The sequence below is a fragment of the Cervus canadensis genome, chromosome 5 (genome assembly GCF_019320065.1).
Source record: "Cervus canadensis isolate Bull #8, Minnesota chromosome 5, ASM1932006v1, whole genome shotgun sequence".
Lineage (NCBI taxonomy): Eukaryota > Metazoa > Chordata > Mammalia > Artiodactyla > Cervidae > Cervus > Cervus canadensis.
Window position 1 is genome coordinate 14,301,528 of NC_057390.1, and position 23,847 is coordinate 14,325,374.

Genomic DNA, 23,847 nt, shown 5'->3' on the forward strand with positions numbered 1-23,847 from the left:
GGGGATTGGATTCAATAAGAAATCTTCACTACAATCTATAATGCAGATAGGAAAGCTATTTAAATTCCCTTCTGCTGGCCAGATGAGTGAAACAGAGAAGAGGAGAGTAAGAGACACATCAATCACAGCTACTGTTGCTGAATGAGGAAAGAGGAGTAGATGTGAACCGATTTTTTTTTAAAAAGCAAGCCTATTAAGAAACAGTCTTTAGCAAGCTTAAGTTTAATGCTATAACATTATTCTTTGACTCCCTACCCTTTTGCCTTTTTCTATCTTTGTGTGATTCCTTCACTTTATTTCTAGCCCAGATCTCTGTTGAATTCCAAAAAGCAATCTTCTGTTCATGTCCACCTTGACTGAACCTGTTTTCCCCATCCCGTAAACTGCTTTTATCTGTATTTCCTGTGAGAGTGAGTGCTACTACCATTCACTTGCTACTATGCATTCTGCTTTTTTTTTTGCTCGTTTCAATTTTATTTATTTATGTATGGCTGCACTGGGTCTTTATTGCTTCGTAGGCTTTTCTCTGGTTGTGGTGAGTGGGGCCTAGTTGTGGTGCTCAGGCCTCTCATTGCAGTGGCGTCTCTTGTTGTGGCGCATGGGCTCTAGGGTGCACGGGCTTCAGTAGTTGCGGCTCATAGGCTCAGCAGTCGCGGTGCATGGTCTTAGTTCTTCTGCAGCATGTGGGATCACCCTGGATCAGGGGTCAAACCCATGTCTCCTGCATCGGCAGACAGATTCTTTACCCCTGAACCACCAGGGAAGCCCTGCTTTCCACTTTTAAATTGTACAAAAAACATACATAAAATAAGTTTACCATTTTAGCCATTTTCAAACATACAGTTTAGTATGTTCACAGGCATTAGGTACATTCACTTTATTGTACAACCATCATCATGATTCATCTACAGAACTTTTTTATCTTCCCCAGCTGAACCTGTACCCATTAAATAACTTTGACCCATCAGCCTCCTTCCAGCCCTTGGCAACCACTATTCCACTTTCTGTGGCTATGAAGTATTCTGAGTATTTGATTTAAATGAAATAATATGTATTTGTCCTTTTGTATCTGGCTTATTTCACTTAGCATAATGTCCTCAAGGTCCATCCATGTCAGAAATGGCAGGATTTCCTTCTTAGGACTGAATAATATTCCATTAGTGTACATATTTATGTGTATATATATATATATATGTATATATGCCACATGGGGTGTCCCTGATAGCTCAGTTGGTAAAGAATCCACCTGCAATGCAGGAGACCCCAGTTTAATTTCTGGGAAGATCTGCTGGAGAAGGGATAGGCTACCCACTCCATTATTCTTGGGCTTCCCTCATGGCTCAGCTGGTAAAGAATCCACCTGCAGTGCAGGAGACCTGGGTTCGATCCCTGGAGAAGGGAAAGGCTACCCACTCCGGTATTCTGGCCTGGAGAATTACGTGGACTGTATAGTCCTTGGGGTCGCAAAGAGTCAGACATGACTGAGCGACTTGCACTTTCACTTTCTGTGTGCCACATTTTTACTTTATCCATTTGTCAACAAGCATGTAGGTTGTTTCCATGTCTTGGCTGTTGTAAATGATAGTCTTGTCTCCTACTCTTCTTTAATCTTTCCTTTTAATTTTTATCTTTCCCTTCTTCCCATTCTGTTCCCTAAATTGAGGGCTTCATCATCATTTCCTTGACCTAATTAGAATAGTCTTCTGATCTCAAAATTTTTCTTCTCACACATCTTTAGTTACCTGCTATTTTGCTACTGAAGTGATCATTAAAAGTTGCAAATCTAGACATAATATTTTCCTGTTTCAAAATCCTCTTCTTTGTATACTTAACAAAATTAAAAGTTGTTAGTATGATGAAGCCTCTACCAACCTTACTAGCCATCCATCTGCCTATACTTAACTGTTCATAGTTTCTTCACTGCATTAGGGTTTTCATGCCCTTGCACATTCTGCTTTCACTGTCTACAATATCTTGCCCCCATCATCTTGGCCATCTTTGAAGTTTCAGATCAGATGTCACCTCTTTTTTATTTAGCCTTTCTGGATTATCCTACCCCTGTAGGCTCACCACTCCTTTGTGCAGCCATGATACCCTGTAGGACTTCTCCTTTGTACTCAAAGTCATTTCTTGTCTTTTTCACATGGGTGTTTCCTTCCATTTCAAAGGCAGGAACTATGTCTTTACTCGTGTTTCTATTCCCAGCTTACAGGAAAAAGTGAAAAAGAGGACATGATGAGCTTGTAACCTTCGGCGTTTTTGGTCTCTCTTGTTAGTAGACCTGGGAACTACTGATGAGCTACTGATTCAGCCCCAGTGTTTACTGTCACAAGTTCTTAAGAATCTCACCTTATGAAATTCCTGGGGAATTTGAAATTTTTTAATACTAATTATTGGAAAGTTACTGTTTACAGCAAATTGATAGAATCACAGATGAATTCCATTGGTCTTTATCAGAAATTACTAGTCAAAAAAAAAAAGAAATTACTAGTTAAAGGTTTTTATTTGTTGCAGCAAATAAATATATACGACATATTTGCACTTGACAAGTAGATTAAAAGTACATTGTGGGGAAATATATATTTTTCTTCATCATCTCTCTTCACACTAATTAACATAATTATTAGTTATTTTCCCTTAAACTTTGGCAAGAGAGGATTCTGAAAACTTTCTTTTTTCCTTTGAGATGCTCTCATTGCAGTAGTGGTCAGCTGTGGTAAAATAGTCCTGTTGCTTGAGATAATTAAAGTTTGGTGGATTAAATTGTAGGAAGCCTAGTGAAGGATACATTTAAGATTTAGAATTGTTTTTTCTTTTTAGTAATTATTTTGCTGTAGACACTGCGTCAGCCATTGCCATTGCTCTGATGACATTTGGCACCATGTATCCCATGAGCGTGTACAGTGGGAAAGTATTACTCCAGGTAATGGTCGTCTTTCAGTATGCATGCTTAAAATTAGCTATGTTCTTTTACCAAATTATAAAAATAAATGTGTTCTTCTGCCAGATTATGAAATTTTTAGCTACTGGAGGGTCCTGTTGGAGATGAAGCCAAACAATAACCTCTGAAATTTGTGTAGTAAAAACCAGATGAAATTATATTGGTGTACAAAATAGATACAAATGAGTCTTCATATATTTATATATAAGACAAGAGCATAAATGAGAAACGTCTCTAATAATATTTCAAGTAAAAACAATATTAGTTATAATCTCTTTAGATACTTATTTTCCCCTCATAAATGTGTTTTGGCTATTATATAATCCAGTTATGATTGTTTTCTTATTTCCTGTCCTTGAATTAGTGAGACTTCTAAATTTCAAACTTAAAAAACAAGAAATCACTCCTTATTGAAACAATAGGAACACCTGTAGACAGCACCTGACTAGAAAGATGGTTTCCCAGGACAGGTGAATATATAGGCAGTGCTTCTCCCTATGCCTTTTCCACATATCTTTTCTAAAATGTATGGGTTGTATCTCCCTCTCCAGAAGCAACAATAACAATAAAATATTAGTTTACTAGTGCTATGTCTTATACGAAGTTTTACTTTCTTAAAGATTTTTTTGTTGATTTGTTGCTTCTTTAAGGCTTATTTGGTTACAGAAATAGCAGCTTCTTTGTAAGATAAGAAATAAGCCTGGGTGGATTCCTGATGTTGCTTTATAAGTGAGTCAGTTGAAACCTCTCTTTCCTAAACCATGTGAAGGCACTTGTGAAACAAAGCCAAGGCTGGTATAAAATGCATGGTTTTTTTTTTACTGTCAGGATCACTGTTGCAAAAGTTTTTTCTCTCTCTAGAATTCATGTTCTATTTTACTTTTTTTCCCCCCCAGACAACACCACCCCATGTTATTGGTCAGTTGGACAAACTTATCAGAGAGGTAAGATGAAATAATAAATAAAATCATTTAAATTTATGATTGGAGAATTCAAAGAGTGGGTACAAATAATTTCAAGCTCTTTCTAGAATTTTAGGGAAGTTTATGTAACATAGTGACAAAAATAGAGAAATTTGACCACTTGCTCAGTCTGGGAGCCAGATTCACTTGAAATAAACGTAGAAGGTAATTGTCTAAAGACCACACTGTTTGTTATAAAGAGCTATGAATTGTATGAAAGTGAAGTAGCTCAGTCGTGTCCAACTCTTTGTGACCCCATGGACTATAGCCTACCACGCTCCTCTGTCCATGGGATTTTCTAGGCAAGAGTACTGGAGTGGGTTGCCATTTCCTTCTCCAGAGGATCTTCCCGACCCAGGTGTCAAACTCAGGTCTCCCGCATTGTAGGCAGATGCTTTACCAACTGAACCACCAGGGAAGCCTGAGTTGTATGAGTCTATATTCAAACCTGGGCTTCCCAGGTGACTCAGTGGTAAAGAATCCAACTGCCAATGCAGGAGACACAGGAGATGCAGCTTTGATCCCTGGGTCGGGAGGATCCCCTGGAGGAGGAAGTGGCAACCCACTCCATTCTTGCTGGGGAAATTCCATTGACGGAGGAGGCTATAGTCCATGGGATCACAAAGAGTCGGACAAGACTGAGCACGCACACACACAAAGCATATTCAAACTTAGGATTTTGATTAAGTCAGAGGCCATGTTTACATGGTGATTGCTTCACTACATAGTAAGTTTTGATTCTGTATTGTTATAAAATTCCACCTGTTAACTAATGAAGGAATAAGATAATCAAATTATTTGAATGTTGAGAGTAAGTAAAACTATTGGTTGTCACTATCACAGAGGCCACTTTGATCAATGTAGTTGACCACTTGTCTCAGCTACTCAGTCTATGCCACTGTACCAATGGGCTACACATTGTCCTTGGAGTTTCCTTTTGGTTCAAATCCAAATAACATCCTGTGTTGTACAGAAATGTATTGAAAGAGAATCCAGAGAAAAAAATGATTGAGAAGACAATAATTCTGATACTCAAGTACTAGATATAAACATACTGTATTAATAAAATGAAAAGAACTACACACTGTTGAACAAGGTGTGGGTGAGGAAAGTAAAGACCTACTTCTAGAGAGGTTGGTGCAGATAAGAAACTGGGAAAAGAAAAAAAGACCCTGGCTCAGTATGGAACAAGAAGAAATGATATCTTGAGTGAATGGTATGGCACTTCTTTTGGCTAACGAGTGTCTTCATGCAGGGTTTGACCATGTCATTCCTAGGTGTAGAGCAAGTCCATAATTTGACTGAGTTGTTTTGGATATGTCAAATACAGAAACCCTATTTCTATGTTTTTGATTAGGTATCTACCTTGGATGGAGTTTTGGAAGTCCGAAATGAGCATTTTTGGACCCTAGGTTTTGGCTCATTGGTATGCTTTCTATGTATTACTTTAGTTATATTTTAAACCATAGTTTATAATTTTTAGTCTCTTTACCAGCTCCCTCATGACTCAGCTGGTAAAGAATCTGCCTGCAATGTGGGAGACATGGATTCGATCCCTGGGTTGGGAAGATCCCCTGAAGAAGAGAAAGGCTACCCACACCGGTATTTTGGCCTGGAGAAATTCCATGGACTATATATATTACTTTAGTTATAATTTAAAACATAGTTTATAATTTTTAAAACTGAAAAAAGTGTTTCTTTAAAATTTTTATAGATCCTTTGATTCCCATTTCTTTTCAATAGAGTAAAATATGTAGATGTGTTCAGTAGCCTAATTGAGATTAATTAAGGGATGTTTTTCTTCATTTTTTTCCTTTCAAATTAAATGATCTTAATACTGGGCTGTTCAAAAGAGAAAAATCTATAGTCAGGCATTCCTAAATATGAAAATGTTGCAAAACTAAAATGTGCAATTACTTTCTTTTTTATTGCAGTTCTGATTTTGGAGATTTTTGCTGAATATTTTAAAGAGTTATAATAATAGCTGCTTCAGCATAAAATTCCATCTTTTTCTAATCCACTTTTGACCTCATTACCAGAGATTTTGTTATGGCATGACTTTATTCCTATGTCAAGAAAGTGCCCAGAAAAAAAAATTGAAACAACCATAATCCTATCATGCGAAGAAAACTGCCATTGATTTTTTGGTGTTAATACTTACATACTTAAACTCTTTAGAAAATGAGGTCATACTGTTTTATAATTTGTTCTTTTCACTTAATATATCATAAACAGTTCTCCTTGTTATTGAATATTACTCTTCTACAGTACCAGTATAAAAAAAAATAGGATTTGACTTTTGTAACATAGATTTTAGAGGCAGATTAGGGTTGGTCCAACAGCTCAATGATATCACTACATTGCAGTCTATAGTTCAGACTTATACTCTTTTAGTGGAAAAATGGTTACTTCATCTCTCCCTTCCCCTTCTCTTCCCCTCTCTCACTCATTATTTTGGATATCTAAAACTCATTCTCTAGTAAATTCTTCAGGAAAAAGGCCCTTGCAAACAATATTCCCTGAATTTTTGCATGTTGAAAACAGTTGTGAACATTATTGAAAATCATTTGGCTGGATGTAACATCCTGAGCAGATATTTTATTTTCTTGAGTTTCTTACCTCTGGCATAAGGCATTACTGTGATAAGCCCTGATGACTCATAGTCTCATTTTTTCCCCTTGATATGTGGCTTGATCTTTTTACCTGTATGCCTAAAGTATTTTTTTTTAAGTCCAGTAATTTTAATAGAATGTGTCTTGGTGTTGATGGTCAGTTATTTCAGGGATGCAATATATCTTTCTATAATATTATTTCAAAAACAGTTCTTTAGAATTTTCAAGAAAGTTTTCTTTAATTAAAGTTCTTAATATTCTCTTCTCTTGCTTTGATTTTCTTCTTTGGAAATGCCTATTATAAGCATGGTGGAGCTTTACCTTTCTTTCATATTTGTTATTGTCTTTCAGTTACTTGTTAACTCAATTTCCTTTGATTTTTAAAACTTCTCTTTTTATCTTTTTTTTTTTCATAATATACCTGTATGTTTATTGCTTTTCTAGCTTAATCTTTGTTTCAGAAATTAGGGGAGTGGGCATGCTGCACGACTTGCCAGATCTTGGTTCCCTGACCAGAGATGGAACCCACGCCCACAGCAGTGAAAGGGCCAAGTCCTAACCACTGGACCACTAGGGAATTCCCTGAAAAAAAATGTTTTTTCATGTGTTTCTAATTGCCACTCCATTTCTAGTTTTTTATTTTGATTTATATTCTTCTTAATCAATTCAAAAATTGATTTGAAAAAGAAAGTCATAGTTCTCATCAGTTTTGTAGGTAAATCTTTCCGATCTTTTATAATCTATTCTGTATTCTCCTTTTTTCTTATAATAACTATGTGTGGGATTTGGATTCAGTTCTTTTCTTTTGCTCCTTTTTATGTGAAATTCGTTTTCCTGAATTTTAAAATAAAAAATGGTTTAAGGTAGTGTGTCTAAATCATGGTTCTAGAGCTCCCTCTTCTGATGAGTCTGTGAAATGTTTTTTTTGGTCCTCCTGGTTCCTTCTTTAGCCTGTTTCTACTCTGCTGCTCAATTTAGATTCTCTTCCCAGCTGTTTCTTCTTAATGTGGGGCTTTGTGCTGGAAGAGAGCTTTGCTTGGTTACTTTTGAGAGCTCACAGGGTCATACTACTCCAGTTCTTCCTATCTTATTGCAGACCCAGTTTATTTATCTGGTATTGAAATGTGCGAAACACCTTCCAGTTCCCAGCTGCCTTTCTCAAATTCACTGTCCTAGATTTCCATGAAGAGCTAGTTACCTATTGTGAGGTTTTTAGGTCAATCAGATGCCCTATTGTGTCCCTCCTCCACAGACGCTGATACCTTAGAGGTCTTACAGTTTGTATTTGGGTTTTCTTAGGGTGTTGTGTTATCTCTCTTTTTTTGGTGGGGGGGGGGGGTAGGTGTTGTCCATAGGTTTTTGAATGTGTTATCTTAGTTTCTGTTTTTATGGGAATATTCGGGGCATTTCAAAAAATGCTACCAATACTTCTGTCTTTCAAGAATCCTAGCATAATTCATAATGACTGCAGAATTTTACAATATATGAATATACCATTTTTTATTTAATCAGTCCTCTAATATATAAGTTGTTTTTTTTTTCTTAGCTGTACTGTACGGCATACAGGATCTTAGCTCCCCAACCAGGGATCAAACCCATACCCAGTGCAGTAGACGCATAGAGTTTTAACCACTGGAGCACAGGGAAGTCCCCCAAGGACATTTTTTAATTGGGGACTGGGGGGGGGTTTTGTTGTTGAGTTGAATGAATAATTTTGTGTCTTCATCAGACATACTGTTTGCAAGTATCTTCTCCCATTCAGTAGGCTGCCTTTGATGGTTTCCTTCACTGCAAAAGCTTTTTAGTTTGATGAGGTCCCATTTGCTTATTTTTGCTTCTGTGGCCCTTGCCTGAAGAGACAGATCAAAAAAATACTGCAAAGGCTGATGTCAAGGAGCTTATTACTGCTTGTGTTTTCTTAAGTTTACTCGTGTACATGGTACGGGAAAATGTTCTAGTTTTGTTCTTTTGCATGTAGCTATCCAGCTTTCCCAGCACCACTTGTTGAAGGAGCTGTCTCTTCCCCTTTGTATTTTCTGCCTCCTTCATTGTAGACTAATTGACCTTATGTGTGTGGATCTATTTCTGGGTTCTCTGTTCTGTTCCATTGATCTGTGTGTCTGGTTTGTGCCAGTACTGTACTATTTTGATTACTATAATTTTTGTAGTATAGTTTTGTCGGGAGAGTGTGTAATTTCCTTGGTTCTGTCTCACCACAGCAAAAATTTGAAGCAGTGGACCAGTGTTACTGCTCAGTTACAGCTCAGTTTTATTTGGCAAGCAAAGGAAAATACATCCTTGAGGTGGGAGGATGGGCCAACTCAAAAGAAGAGAGGGTCTCAATTTTGGCTCCTTTTTTAATCGTCTTTCTCCCCCCGCTGAACCTGCCCCATGTAAATTGGGCTAGCCAGGAGTGCTGTTTGTTTCACCTGAGGTTCTCACTCTGGTCCTCGGACCTTCCCTTGTTCTATTTTTGCGGGCTTTTTCCTTTCTTTGTCTTTTAGCCACCACTGTTTTGGACTCCTTTTCCCTATTCTAGCTACCTAACATTGCCCCAAGAGATGGGAGGCCCATTTCTTTGGGAATAGGGGCATCAAGGTCTCTTTGGCCACTTGCTGCTGAGCTGGGATGGTGAGGGGCATTGGGCCTCCCCCTCTCGCTAGTCTCAAGTCTCAGCGTCCTTATAGCAGTATCCATCTAAGGGTGAGTGATGTTTTCCATGGTCAGGTGTAGTTTTATATATCCTTGTTGAACTGGCACCACATGTTGTAGCTTGTTGACCTGGGCAGAGACAAAATGGGTTAGACAATTGATAATACATGGAGCAATCATGAGCAGCATCAATATGGTGATAACAGGGATTAGTAGGAGCATTAACCAACTCCAAATTCCCCCTCGCCGGGAGAAGGAGCCCCCAAAGAGAGATTGGAGCCACCCCAAGAACTCTCTAGCTCATTCTTTGAGATCCTGTACAAGATGTTTTTTTGAGGACTGTGTTTTTCTTGAGGACTGTGAGACTTTCTTTAACTTAGCTGGAGCTATTTACCCAGAAACAATATGTCTCATTCAAGATGGCTCAATTCCCTCCTTGTTGAGGGATCAGGAGATCTGTCTCCTGTCTTTTTTGGAGTATAACCTCTGCCAAGCTGTGTTGGCTCTTTAGAGCTATCTTGAGAAATCTTATCCCCAGAAACTTGATTTTGGGGGTGTTTATTAGAATGACCCTCATTTGTAGTCCTGAATAGGTATCTGAGATCTCCCAGGGGCTCACAGGTATATTGAACATCCTCTTCTGTTTTCTTCCATGACTTGACTCGTGAGTAGTTGAATCCAGGAGTCGTGTCCTGGTACCTTGACTGCTGTGGGGATAGAAAGTATTACAGGGTAGGGGCCCTTCCATGTGGGCTGGAGTTGAGCCTTTGGGGACCCACCTTTCCAGACTTTAATTAGGACTTGAGTCCCTGGAGCATTTAGTGGTGACTCTTTAGAATCTTTTGGGTCCTGGTTGACACCCCACAAAACGTATATCTTGTTGGAATTGCCCAATGGCCATGGTATAAGACTGGAGGATTTGAGCCTCTGGATCTAGGAGGAGGTCACTGACATAAACAGAAGGTTTCCCATATAGCATCTCATAAGGACTAAGACCAACCTGTCCCTTAGGGGCAATACGGGTGCAGAGGAGAGCTATTGGTAAAGCCTCCTTCCATCCCAGGGAGGTCTCCTGGGTTATCTTTATCACTGATTTTAAGAATTGGTTGGCTCTCTCTACTTTTCTTGAAGACTGAGGCTCCCAGGCACAATGGAGATAATAAGTAATGCCCAATGTTTTAGAGACCCCTTGGGTGACCTTAGAAGTAAATGATGTCCTATTGTCACTTTGTAATGACCCGGGAAGGCCAAATCTCAGAATTTCATGGAGCAGTTTTTTTTTTACCACCTCCTCAGCCTTTAATCCAACCTGCGACTGTATCTATCATGACTAGTAGGTATTTATACCCTTGAAAAACTGGCATCTAGGTGAAGTCCACCTGCCAGTCCTTTGCTGGGTAGGTCCTATGCTGTTAGACAGGCTGGGCCAGTTGGGGTCTTCAAGCTCCTTGGGGGTTGTTTAATTGGCCAGTGAGACAAGAGGAGACCCATTTGCCTTACAGTTGTTTGGAGGCCTATTCCTCTGAAGGACCTTTCTAGTAATCTTTGGAGGACCTTCTCTCCTAAATGAGTGGTGGCATGTAAGGAGTTAACCAACTTCCATTGGAGGTTCCCAGGCAGAAAAAGGAGTCCTTCCTTTTGGAACCACCCCATATGATCTTCTTGAAAGCCCTCACTCTTAGCTTTAAGAATCTCACCTTCAGTATATGAAAGATTTTCTGGCAAATTAGTCTGTGGAACTAAGGTGGCCACCCCTATTAAGTCATGGTTCTGTAACGCTGCTCTCTTAGCTGCCTGATCAGCTGCTCGGTTCCCTCATGCCACTTCTGTGCTCCCTTTTTGGTGTCCTTTACAGTGGGAGACTGAAACCTCAGTGGGCAGATGGACTGCCTCCAAGAGCCTAAGGATTTTATCACCGTATTTGATAGGGGACACTTGGGTGGTCAAGTGGCCTCTTTCTTTCCAAACAGCAACATGTGCGTGTAGCACCAGAAAGGCATACTTGGAGTCAGTGTAAATGGTTCCTCTTTTTCCTTTTCCCAGCTCTAAAGCTCGAGTCAGGGCCATGAGCTCAGCCATGAGCTCAGCTAATTGGACTGAAGTACCTGGTAGCAAAGGTTTGGCTTCTGTGGTCTCAAAATTGGAGACTACTGCATATCCAGCTCTTCTTTTTCCATCCAAGACAAAGCTGCTTCCATCACTGTACCAAATTTCCTCAAGATTGGTCAGAGGACCTTCTGACAATCCCTCTCAGGGTTTTGTCTAGTGGTCCAGTGTTTCCAGGCAAGAGTGAAAAGGGAGAGAGTCCTCAGGGGTAGGTAGGAGGGTAGCTGGGTTAAGAATCTCACAAGGGAATGTAGTCAGGCCTGGATTTTCCATCAGCATTACTTGATATTTGAGAATCCTTTGATCAGACATCCATAAATGGTCTTTTCCATTCAAGAGTTGTTTCACTTGGTGGCTGGTAAAAATAGTTTTCCCCCAGAAGAGAGTTTTAAAGCATCTTCTGTCAGGACTGCAATAGCTGCAAGATTTCGAAGGCAGGGAGGCCAGCCTCGGGCAGTTGGTTCAAGCCTCTTGAATAAGCAAGCTACAGGCTGGGGCTCAGGTCCCAACCTTTGAGTTAACACTCCAAGGCTCTTCCTTCTTTTTTGTGGACATAAAGTTGGAATGCTTTTTCTAGCTCTGGCAACCTCAAGGTGGGTGCTTGAGTTAAGGCTTGTTTTAGTGTAGTCTCTGCCTTCTTTTGAGGAGTTTCCCATATCAATGGGATTGAATCATCCTGTTCCTTCAAGCTTTCATATAAGGGCTGGGCAATTAAACCATAGTTGGGTATTCAGATTCTACAATACCCAGTTAGCCCCAGGAAAGGTTACAGTTGTTTTCGAGTTGTGGGGGAGGGCAGCTGGAGGATTCCTTGTACTCGATCAGAGGACAGCCTGCTGGACCCATGTGTAATCTGAACTCCCAGGTAAGTGACCTTTGTCTCAATCATCTGTGCCTTAGCACAGGAGACTTTATATCCCCTCTCTGCCAAAAAGTTTAGGACCTGAATTGCATGTTGTTGGGCATTTTCCTCATCTGGAGAGCAGATTAGTAGGTCATCTATATATTGTAGTAGTTTCTCATTAAGTCCCAGGTCCAGATCTAGGAGATCCCAGCAAAGAGCCTGCCCAAACAGGTAGGGGCTGTCTCTGAACCCCTTAGGTAATACTGTCCCAAGTCATCTGTTGGTATTTTTCTCCTGGAGGTTCCCACTCGAAGGTAAAAAGATACTGGGATTCTTTAGGCAGTGGTGTGCAAAAGAATTCATCCTTGAGATCCAAGACTGTAAACCACTTGGCACTGGGTGGGATTTCTCCCAAGATTACATTGGGATTGGGTACTGTGGGATGGAGGGGGGCTATAGCTTCATTTATGATCTGGAGATCTTGAACTGTTTGCCAGGTCCCATCCTTTTTCTTTACAGGGAGGATTGGGATGTTACATGGTGAATTGGTGGGGACTGATAGCCCACAGGCAAGGAATTTATTTATTAGAGGCTGTAGTCCATCCTGAGCTTCTCTTCTGAGATGGTGTTGTTTCTGGTTTGGAAACCGAGTGGGATCTTGGAGGACAGTGATGACCAGTTCAGCTTGGTGGGCTCATCCAGGAGTCCCCTGGTCCCACACCTGGTGGTTAATTTTGTCCTCCCATGGTTTTTGGTCTCTCCCTATTGGAGAGGGTGTAATGGGTTCCTCAGTAGTAACCAGAAGCTGTAGGGCTCGGGGGCTGAAAAGCTTCCCATCACAAAGGTGGTCCCCAGTTTAGTGAGTATATCTCTTCCCAATAAGGGGTTAGGACACTCAGGGACCACCAGAAACTGGTGGGAAAATATTTGTCTATCCCAGCAACAAAGAAGTGCTCGAGTGAATCTTTTTGTAATTGTTTTTCCTGTAGCACCCAAAATGGTACAGGTTTGGGAGGAGAAGGCTCCAGAGTAGGAGGTCAGGACAGAGTAGGTAGCCCCTGTGCCAACCAAGAAATTCTCGGACCTATCTGCCACATCGAGTTGCACCCTTGGCTCCAGCCCCGTGATGGTTATCTGTGACAGGCGGGCTGGCTGGAGTGGGCTGCTTCAGTCCTGTTGAACTACCATGAGGGAAAGCCTGGCACTTGACCTTGAGGCTCTTGGGTTTCAAGGGCAGTGTGCCACGCAATGTACCGATTTATGGCATTTGTAGCAAGCCATTTTAGGAGACTTGTCAAGATTTGGACACTCTTTGGCCCAGTGTCCTGCCTGTCTACAGATTAGGCATTTGCCTTGTGCCTTGTCCTTTAAGGATTTGGGGTTTGCCATAGGACTTCCCTGGAGGGCAGCCAGCATCTGGGCATGCCTTGTCTCTTTCCTTTTCTCCCTTTCCTGGGCCTTGGCCTCCCTCTCCTGTTGTTCTCTGTTATAAAATGTATTGGGGGCTAGAGTCTGGTGGCTGGAGTCTGGACCATCTCATCTAAAGAGGCAGCAGGGTCCTCCTGCTGTAGCTGTTGTAACTTTATCCTGATGTCTGATGCACACTGGGACAGGAATTTGTCCTTTAAAATCACCTGTCCCTCGTAAGAGTCTAAGTCCAGATTGGTAAGTAGGGTTCCTGTTGGGCTCCTGAGTTATTGCTGACCCCTGGGCATAGCTGATTACTTTTGGCTGGGCTGCTTTTAGTCCTGTGTTTACACAGATCAGAAAATGATCCCTTTCCCAGTTGTGCTCAGGGTCATTATAATTCCAATTAGGATCTGAAGAGGGAACCACAGTTTCCCCCACTGTGTATTTATCGCTTGACATGTGAAGCCCTGTAGCATACCTTTGGGCTTCCTTTAAGACCCTAGCATACTTAGGGTCAGATAAAGTTTGACTAAATATGACCATGATGTCCTTCCACGTCAAGTCAAAGGCCAAGGTAATGTGTTGGAATGTATCACATTCCAATATATCTATATATTTACTGGGTCATCAGTATAGCTTCCCAGGTCTTGTTTGATCTGAGAGAGAGAAGGGCTTATGAACCTGGACTGGCCTGAATTCTTCAGTTTCAACTAAGGGACATACTCTAGTTGGCTTTTGTGGAGGGGTTGCTCCCGGATATGGGGGCACATTTGGATAGAAGGAAGAAGCACCAGGCAACTTGGGAGCCTTGGGAGGTGAGCCTTCACAGGGGGCTTCCTTCTTTTGGTTGTCTGTGCCTAACACCATTTGCCTGGTAGGCTCACTTTTAGGCCATACAACAATCCCATACTTAACACAGAGTTCCTTCATATCTCTTAATCAGAAGGAAATTTGGGCATAGGGGATCTCTGTCTGTTTCCCTTATCTTTTGCAGAGTAAGTCTAGCTGCAGGATGGCATTGTAATTTAAACTCCCATCCTCAGGCCAGTGTTCCTTATCCCCCAGATGATACCGTGGCCACTCAGTGGCACAAAAGAATTTTAAGTTACTTCTCCTTAGAGTTTGAGGATTCGAAGAGCTTCCATTTATCAAGAATGCATCTCAGGGGCATCTGTTGGGAAGTGGATTGCTTATTTTCCATCTTAAAGACAGTGATGACAGAGAGGAAAAGAAAAAAAAACCCAAAAAACTAATAGGCCTCCTTCTATTTTTATGGGTGGACTTCCTTAGGGGTCAGTCTTTCTGAAGCCTGTCCTACTCAGTATTGTTGCAACCTGAGAACTGGGTGTCCCCAGGTCAGGGTGCAGATCCCCTGCAGGCTGAATTGTGACAGACTCCAGGAGATTGAATTCCTGGGCAGGTCAAGGCAGGTTGGCCTCCTGAGAATTTGGTCCCTGGGCAGGTCAAGACGTGTCGACCTCCTGGGACCCCTGAACTGGTGGATCCCCAAGCAGGTTGAGGTGTGATAACCTCCCAAGGACCAAATCCCTAGTAGGCAGGTCGAGGTAGGTCAACCTCCTGGGACACCTAGCTGGGCTTGGGCATCCCCAAGGTCTCCAGCGTGACCAGTGCTAGGTAGGATTAAGGGGTTGTAATCTTAACTCATTGCTGGTTTATCCACCACAGATAGGAATAGATATCATGATGTAAAGCAATCCAAGCCTGTGCCCTGAAACTGGGAACCTGATGAAACAGCCATCAGCCTTATCCTCTTATTGCTCTGAGGGAATGTAAGTCCCTGATTTCTTCCCTCAGTCCTCCATATGAGCTGTTTAGGGTGTTTCCAATGGTAAACATTCATTGTCATAGACTTACTTTAGGTAATTAAAGAAGTAATGACAAAGGAGTGAATTATCTTGACCTGTTAGGGGCATTAAGAGTATTTTAATAATAAGTGGGGTGGAGCTATGTTATCTACAAAGGGGCAGAGTCCTGGCTGTAGGAGTTAGTAAGTGGTTTAAGAACAAATTGATAAGAGGCAATAGACTAGATGTTACATAAAAGTGGAGTGTAGATTTGATCTGGGGTTATGTTTGTAACTTTAGGACAAGGGTGGTAAGGATTTGGGCCCAAATGGCCTGCAGGGCTAACTCCCAAAGTGGCAGACACTATCCTTGGAAGCCCAGTTGCCCTTGAAGGGATACCACCAACAGAGGGACTTCTAGCTGGCATTGTGTGCCTGTCACCTGCCATAGCAGGTTCACTGAGAGATGCTGCTGTTGCACATTTTGTAGGAAACATGGAAGATGAAGGCCTAACTATCTACAGGGATTAGATATTATATAGTATTTCCCTCCCGAGGGCCGGCTATTTTCTGGTTGTCTCTCCAGAAGGTAGTAGAAACAACATAGTGGGCGCAGACAGGGCTCAGGAAAAGAGCAAGAAAGAGGATTGAAGGGGGCAGGGTACAACTGTGAAAGAATGAGGTAGCCCAAGGGCATAACATAAACCGATTAAAATTAAATAGGTCCAAGACAAGTCAAATTTAACTAAACCTTGATTCTCAATCTGCAAGCTTAATGACATACCCAGAGGCACCAGGACAGTTCCAAGGCACTATCAAGAGACCAAGGAGTGGATGGTTCTCCAATTGTTGGAATGATCCTCCCTCTTCAGCATAAGAAATCACACACTCTGGACGGTGCATCTCTCTAATCCGAACAAATCTACCTCTTACCTATTGCTGTGTCTTTCTCTGAATTTTTTGCAGTGAGACATCAAGAGCCTGAGCTTCATTAGGTCCTGAAACCAGGCACCCTGGGTTTTGGCTGAACTTAAGTCCCAGTCCTGGGTATTCATTGGAAGGACTGATGCTGAAGCTGAAACTCCAGTACTTTGGCCACCTCATGCCAAGAGTTGACTCATTGGAAAAGACCCTGATGCTGGGAGGGATTGGGGGCAGGAGGAGAAGGGGAGGACAGAGGATGAGATGGCTGGATGGCATCACCAATTCGATGGGCAGCTCCAGAAGTTGGTGATGGACAGGGGGGCCTGGCGTGCTGTGATTCATGGGGTCGCAAAGAGTCGGACACGACTGAGCGACTGAACTGAAGTCCCAGTCGGATATGACTGAGTGACTAAGCATAGCACAGAGTCCTTGCCGTGTGAGTTTGAGTCCCAATCTTAGGTAAACAGTTTCAAACACAACTTTCAGAAATGGAAAGATGATGAACTGCCCAATACTTTGTAAGCAGTGGCATAGATGGAGAGAGGAGCTGAAGGACGGGAGAAAAAAGCAGTGGGGAAAACATGCCGAGGAATCCCCTTCATAACCTGCTGGAAAATCTGGTAAATACCTGACCTCCGTTCACAGTTTTTATTGGCCTGATCCTTGGCACAAAAAAGATTAAGGACAGAAGAACCCCCACCTGCTTAGGCAACAGCTACTAAGGTGCAGCAGATAGTAGAGCCTTTGGGACACACTGGGGACTAGCCCCTGCCAGAGTCCCTCAGTTGCACCCACTGCCATTCATGGTGTTCTGGGAAACAAGAAATTAGAGATTGTAAAGGAATTTAGATTTTGTTAGCCATATGTCCTTCCAGCCATCAGAGCAAAGACCTCCTACCTTAACCGGAGGTCTTCTGAAATCTGAGACTGAGTTTCGTGATCTTTCTGCCGAGCTTACTTTTGCTGTCCTGGTTTCCAGCACGCTAGGCTTGTTGTCACTGCCACTGTGCTGGGTTTTCTTCCTGTTCAGCTTCCATCACGTGAGCTTTCGCCAAGTTGGGCTTCTGCTGTGCTTGGCCTCTGCCTTGCGGGGGCCTAGCCAAGATTGTTTCAGCCGAGTTAAATCCAAGTCATGGAGCCAGATATGTTGGAGGAGTATATAATTTCCTCGGTTCTGTCTCGCCACAGCAAAAATTTGAAGCAGCATACCTGTATTTCAGCTCAGTTATAGCTCAGTTTAAATGGCGGACCAGTGTTACAGCTTGGCTACAGCTCAGTTTTATTTGGCAAGCAAAGGAAAACACATCCTTGAGGTGTGAGGGTGGGCTGACCCAAAAGAAGAAAGGGGCTCAATTCTGGCTCCTGTTTTTATGTTTTTTTCTCTTCCTGCTGAGCCTGCCCTATGTAAATTGGCCTAGCTGGGAGGGCTGTTTGTTTCGCCTGAGGTTCTTACTCCTGTCCTTGGACCTTCCTTTGTTCTATTTCTGTGGGCTTTTTTCCTTTCTTTGTTTTTTGGCCACTGCTATTTTGGACTCCTTTTTCCTATTCTAGCTACTTAACAGTTTGAAGGCAGGGGGCATAATACCTTTGTTCTTCTTTCTCAAGATTGCTTTGGCTATTTGGGGTCTTTTGTGGTTCCACATAAAATATGGGATTATTTCTTCTAGTTCTGTGAAAAATGTCATGGCTGAATGTGCTTTGCATAGTGTGGACATTTTAGCAATATTAATTCATCCAGTCCATGAACACAAACTATCTTTCCATTCATTAGTATCATGTTTAGTTTCTTTCATCAGTCTTGTAGTTTCAGAGTACGTGTCTTTTACCTTCTTGGTTAAATTAATTCCTAGATATTTTGCTCTTTTAGATTCCATTGTAAATACAATTTTCTTGATTTTTCTTTTTGATAGTTCATTTTAGTGTATAGAAATGCAGCAGATTTCTATATATTAGTTTTGTATCATGAAACTTTGAATTCATTTATTAGTTCTAATAGTTTTTTGTGTACTCTTTAGGATTTTCTATATATATTATCATGTCTTCTCTTATCTTTTACTTCTCTTCCATTTTGGATGCCTCTTATTCTTACTCTCCTCTGACTGCTGTGGCTAGAACTTACAGTACTATGTTAAATATAAGTGGCAAGAGTGGACATCCTCATCTTGTTCCTGATCTTAGAGGAAAAGCTTTTAGCTTTTCATCATTGAGTATGTTAGTTGTGTGTTCATGCATGTGTGCATACTCAGTCACTCAGTCATGTCAGACTCTTTACAACCCTGAGAACTAGAGCTCACCAGGCTCTTCTGTTCATGGAATTTCCCAGGCAAGAATTTTGGAGTGGGTGGCCATTTCCTTCTCCAGGGGATCTTGCGGGCCCAGGGACTGAACCGACATCTCCTCTGCCCTGCGCTAGCAGGTGGATTCTTTACCGCTGACCCGCCGGGAAAGCCCTCCTGTTTGTCACGAATGGCCCTCACTGTGCTGATGTCTGTTCCCTCTATGCCAACTCTGTCGAGAGTTTTTATCATGAATGGATGTTGAATTTTGTCAAATGCTTTTTCTGCTTCTATTGAGATGATCATATGATACCATTCTTGATATTTTTGTTTTGTTTGTTTTAATCAAAATAGGATCATTATTGTACCTACTATTTTATTATCTTTTGAAAGCAAAATGTGTAATGACCATTTATCAAGTTAGGAAACATACTTCTGACCATCATTCTACTGCCTGGGCTCTTTATCCTCCTGGTAACCTAGGCTAGAAACCTTGAGATTGTCTTTTGATAAGTTCATCTCCCTCATTCATTATTATATCCAGTTGAAAATCGAAGTCTCCCACTTCTAACCCCTGGAATATCATGAAATCATTTGTCCCTCTGTAGTCCTACTATATCTTGGCCTCTCCATTGTTAACCTAGACTGTTTTAGTAAATTCCTAAATAATTAGCAGTTATCCATAACTGTAATTTTTCTGAACTCTGATAATCTTACTTCTGTTGGATTGCTGCAACTAAAACTCCTTATTCATGATTTTTAGAACCCCACAGCTAGCCTTTCTTTTTAACTTTATTACCTAAACTTTCTTTCTTCTTTACGTTCTTCCTTTGCTTATTTGCTTCCTCCTTTCCTCCCCTTTGCTTCCTGTCTTTTCTCTTTCATTCCTTTTCTGCCCCCTTAAATACTGTACTTCTTTTATATAGTAATGTTGCTTATTCTTGCCCAAACATGCCATGTTTTCAACTGCTATTGCCCCAGCTTAGAATGCCTGTCTCTACCTTTTGAGATTTCATTTAATCACCAGACCTAGATCAGATGCCATCTTCTTTTGAAGTCTTCCTCAACTGGAATTAATAGCTATCTTCTCTGCCCTTTCAGTGCATTTTTCCATATACTTCATTTGTGTTCTGCCTTCTATTGCTATGTACCTGCCTTCCTCCTATATGGATTTCTTTCTTTTTTTAATATTTTAATTTATATTTTATTTAGAGTCATAAATTACGTTATTAACTCTTTGCATCAACAATTACTACTAAAGTAGTTTTCAAGGAATATCAATAAAATGTTTGTTTCTAATGGAATTTTCAGTAGTATAATTCTAAGCAGTCTTTTTCTTATGATTTTGTCCCTTTTAGGCTGGATCAGTTCACGTGAGAATTCGACGAGATGCCAATGAACAAATGGTTCTTGCTCATGTGACCAATAGGCTGTACACGCTTGTATCTACTCTGACTGTTCAGATTTTCAAGGATGATTGGATCAGGCCTGCCTTACTGTCTGGGCCTGTTGCAGCCAATGTCTTAAACTTTTCAGATCATCACGTAATCCCAATGCCGCCTCTGAAGGGTACTGATGATTCAAACCCTGTCACATCAACTCCAGCTAAACCTAGTAGTCCACCTCCAGAATTTTCATTTAACACCCCTGGAAAAAATGTGAGCCCGGTTATTCTTCTAAATACGCAAACAAGACCTTATGGTTTAGGTCTTAATCATGGACACACACCTTATAGCAGCGTACTTAATCAAGGACTTGGAGTTCCAGGCATTGGAGCAACCCAAGGATTCAGGACTGGTTTTACAAATATCCCAAGTAGATATGGAACTAACAATAGAATTGGACAACCAAGACCATGATGTACTGTAATTTAATTTATTTTTATGAGAAATACTGACTCCTTGAGTTTCAGTTTATTTAGTAATCCACTTTGCATCGACTGTTCAATCATTTACTCTAAATGTTAGAGAGTAGTAGGCTTGTTCACATTTCATGAAACCAATGAAACTATATTTTTGTAAAACATATTTGGGGCAGTGAAAACCTTTTAAATGTTACAGACTTTAAATAGGCTTCCTTTAAAAGCGTGTTCTCTAAATTTGAATTTTGCTATCTTTGGTTTTGTAGTTGACTGCAGTGTGATATAACATTGCCTTTATAAGAGAACCACTTGATGGAGTAGATTTGTCACATTATTAAAAATATAATGCTTTCTTCAGTGAAATTTATAAACATGCTTCTTGAGTACACATTTTAGGAAAGGAAAAAAATGTTTATTCTAAAAGTAAAAGTCTCTTTTATAGATTTTCCAAACTTAATTGCTACATTTTTCTTTGAGGGCCTCCTGCAGTATGCAAAGTAAAAGCAAACATTTTTATCAGAAATTTTGAAACATATTTTACTGTCTGGCACAGTTAAAAATTTTTAATTATCAGTTTTTTAATAGTTTTTCTCATTAAAAATTTCAATACATTTGTAAGTGACCCATCATTCTCACAATGTCTTGTTTTGGTTAAATAAACATCTTATCCTTAAGTGATATGCAGTGAAGGAATCCCAGTTTTCAGTTTTACGTTTAATTAAATACTGACATAATGGTAGATTTTTATCCTTTTTGTCACCTTTTTATTGGTTGACTTCAATTTTTCATTTTATTAACAAAGTATCACATATATTACCAAAATATGTGGAATTCCATACATAGTACTTTTGATCCTTTTTTCAAAGTTGCATGAACAATTTGAATTTAAATTATATAATTTTGCCAAAACCTAGTGCACCTTAGGTTATAGAATGTAGTATTGGTTAGATCTGCAGTAGGCAGTTTCTAACTTATTTTGTTCTGCTTTATTGAAAATAGTGAATTGTTAACATTTTTTATAATGATGTGTGAGAATCATGTAGATTATTGTATTTTTAAATTATTTTCCAAATGCAAATGTTAAGGACTTTGCAACATGGCCAGTATTACTTATAAAAAGTATAACAAGCAACAGTCACAAATTACCTATGATTTTTTTTTTCTCGTTTTAGCATGCATTTTATACTTAGGTTTTTAAAATGGATTTTGAGAGTGGATTCAGCTTTTCTAGAATCCAGTACTTCTGGAGATTTGTGACATTTCCAGCCATCAGCAACTATCTAGAGAAGTGTTTTGGCTGTTTTTTTTTTAAGTTTTCAACTTTCTTCAATCAACTCATCCTCTTTTAAATATAAGCAACCCTCCCAAATTCCTGTTTCTTTATAGTGAAGTAATAAACACCTAAGAAGCCGTCTCTGTCAAGTAGAATTGTAGTCATGCTGTGATAATAAGTAACCATGTCCCAAGTAACTTTTGCTTGATGAGGAGTTGATCATTGTCTTTGACATTTGCAGCCCTGTTCAGGCATTTGACCTGCTGAAGAAATAGAGCCCACACCACCTTGACTGCTGGGGAAAGTGAAACGTAAATGGGATAAGGCAACCTGTTCCTTGACATTTGTGTTTTGTCCTCCAACTATTACTATACCTATTATTGGTCTACTATTACAGGGTGATTTTTTCTCCATTGATCTCAGCTAAATGTGAATTTGGGTCATGCGTGAAATCTGAAGAACTGCCTTGTACTGAATGATGATTAAGAGGTATGTGCTACCATGCTGTGCATGTCTTCTCCGTCTCCATGGGATTTTTAAAGTGCCCGGGTACTAAACACAGTTCTGTGCAAGGTTAAATGCCTGTTTCCTCAACACTCATTCAGAGGTTACATCTGTTCTGTTGTCCTTCCAAAGGTGCTTTGATATGCGACTGCACTACTTGAGAGGTTGCATATGGGTTCTCAAAGGGTTGGCTCTACTTACTGAAATTTGATAATGCCAACTGCTGCAGGTGACATTGCTCTAGGCATTATTATATAAAGAAGTCTTATTTGCCAACCTTTGGCCAGGTTCTGGATATGAAAATAAGAAACTTGGCCAGCATAAGCCTAGATTTAGTAGCCTGACTGTTAAACCTTGCCACAGAGTTACATGAAGCTAGACCAAGAAGGAAGTTTGAGTTAAAAACTTGACCCATGGTTTGTGATTAAGAGCAAGTTCCATCGAGTGTGATTAATCTTGTTTGAGAAATTACTGTATTATAATGGGGGAAAACACTGAGCTGGAAGGCAAGAGATTTGGATTCCAGTCCTGATGCTGCCATTGTGTGAGTAGTTTTATAACCATGGGTAAGTCATTTAACTCCTCTGAGGTTTCTCATCTGTAAAGTTAGGGTGGGGATGAAGTAGTTGATCTTTAAACTGTCAGCTCTAAAACTGTATTACTAAATCTGCAGAAAATATATCCATTTGTGAAATAGAATATTGTACCCAGAATTTCTTTTTAGTGACTACCTCAACATACAGGCCAAGTGTTACCTACGCCAACACCCAAGCCATTAATTTGAGGTGCCATGAGAACAGAGGGTAAACTACAGGCTGAGATTTGGTTTTTGTGTATTTCAGAGTTGCCTCGAGTTAAATCTGTTTAGCTTAAACAGATTTTTCTTAGACTTCTTTCTTTGTGAGGAAGGATTATTTTTGGAGGTGTTGGGGAAAAGATTAGGACAAGGTACTCTTACCTTTCATGGGGTACAAAAGAATGGGATCCATTTTTTCTTATTTAATCTCTGAAGTCACAGATGGAATTGCATACATGTATCAGCAACTGGTTTAACTACTCATTCAAGCATCTGATTGAGCTACTCATAAACTGCCAATTTTTTGCTTAACTAAAGATTGCTGATTTGGGGGGTGGGGAGCCTGATCTGCTTTTTATACAAGAAAATACTTTTACATTCCACATTGTTTGAATTAAACTATTTGAATAAAGAACATACATGGACTTTTCTCTCTACTTTTAAATAATTTTGGCCTGTTTCTTTCAATAGCTATTTATTGGTAACTTTGTATCATATTTAGCAAATGCTTGTCAGGAGTATAGTACATGCCATGCACTGTACAAAGTAAATGTGCATATAGAGTATATAAATTTTGGTGACCTGCTATTCTTGAGACTGAAGGGAATATAAGGATGAACAGGAGTCCCCTTCAAGTAGCTGATAGAAGTGACCAGACACCAGAACCATTTATCAATTCAGTTCATTCACTCAGTCAAGTCTGACTCTTTGCAACCCCATAGACTGCAGCATGCCAGATCTCCCTCTCCATCACCAACTCCCGGAGTTAACTCAAACTCATGTCCATTGAGTCGGTGATGCCGTCCAACCATCTCATCCTCTGTCTTCTCCTGCCTTCATTCTTTCTCATCTTCAGGGTCTTTTCAAATGAGTCAGTTCTTC

General features: G+C 40.4%; 1 protein-coding gene across 3 annotated transcripts in view; it reads left to right on the forward strand.

The window, feature by feature from the left end:
* SLC30A6 (solute carrier family 30 member 6) overlaps window positions 1-23,402 on the forward strand; it is a 45,217-nt gene extending 21,815 nt beyond the window's left edge. For all 3 annotated transcript variants that reach the window (XM_043468267.1, XM_043468268.1, XM_043468269.1), the window contains 4 exons: window positions 2,821-2,923; window positions 3,838-3,885; window positions 5,261-5,329; window positions 19,890-23,402. In XM_043468267.1, coding sequence (XP_043324202.1) covers window positions 2,821-2,923; window positions 3,838-3,885; window positions 5,261-5,329; window positions 19,890-20,390 — 721 coding nt within the window. In that variant the 3' untranslated portion in view covers window positions 20,391-23,402. The remainder of the gene's footprint in view (window positions 1-2,820; window positions 2,924-3,837; window positions 3,886-5,260; window positions 5,330-19,889) is intronic.
* The last annotated feature ends 445 nt before the right edge of the window (window positions 23,403-23,847 follow it).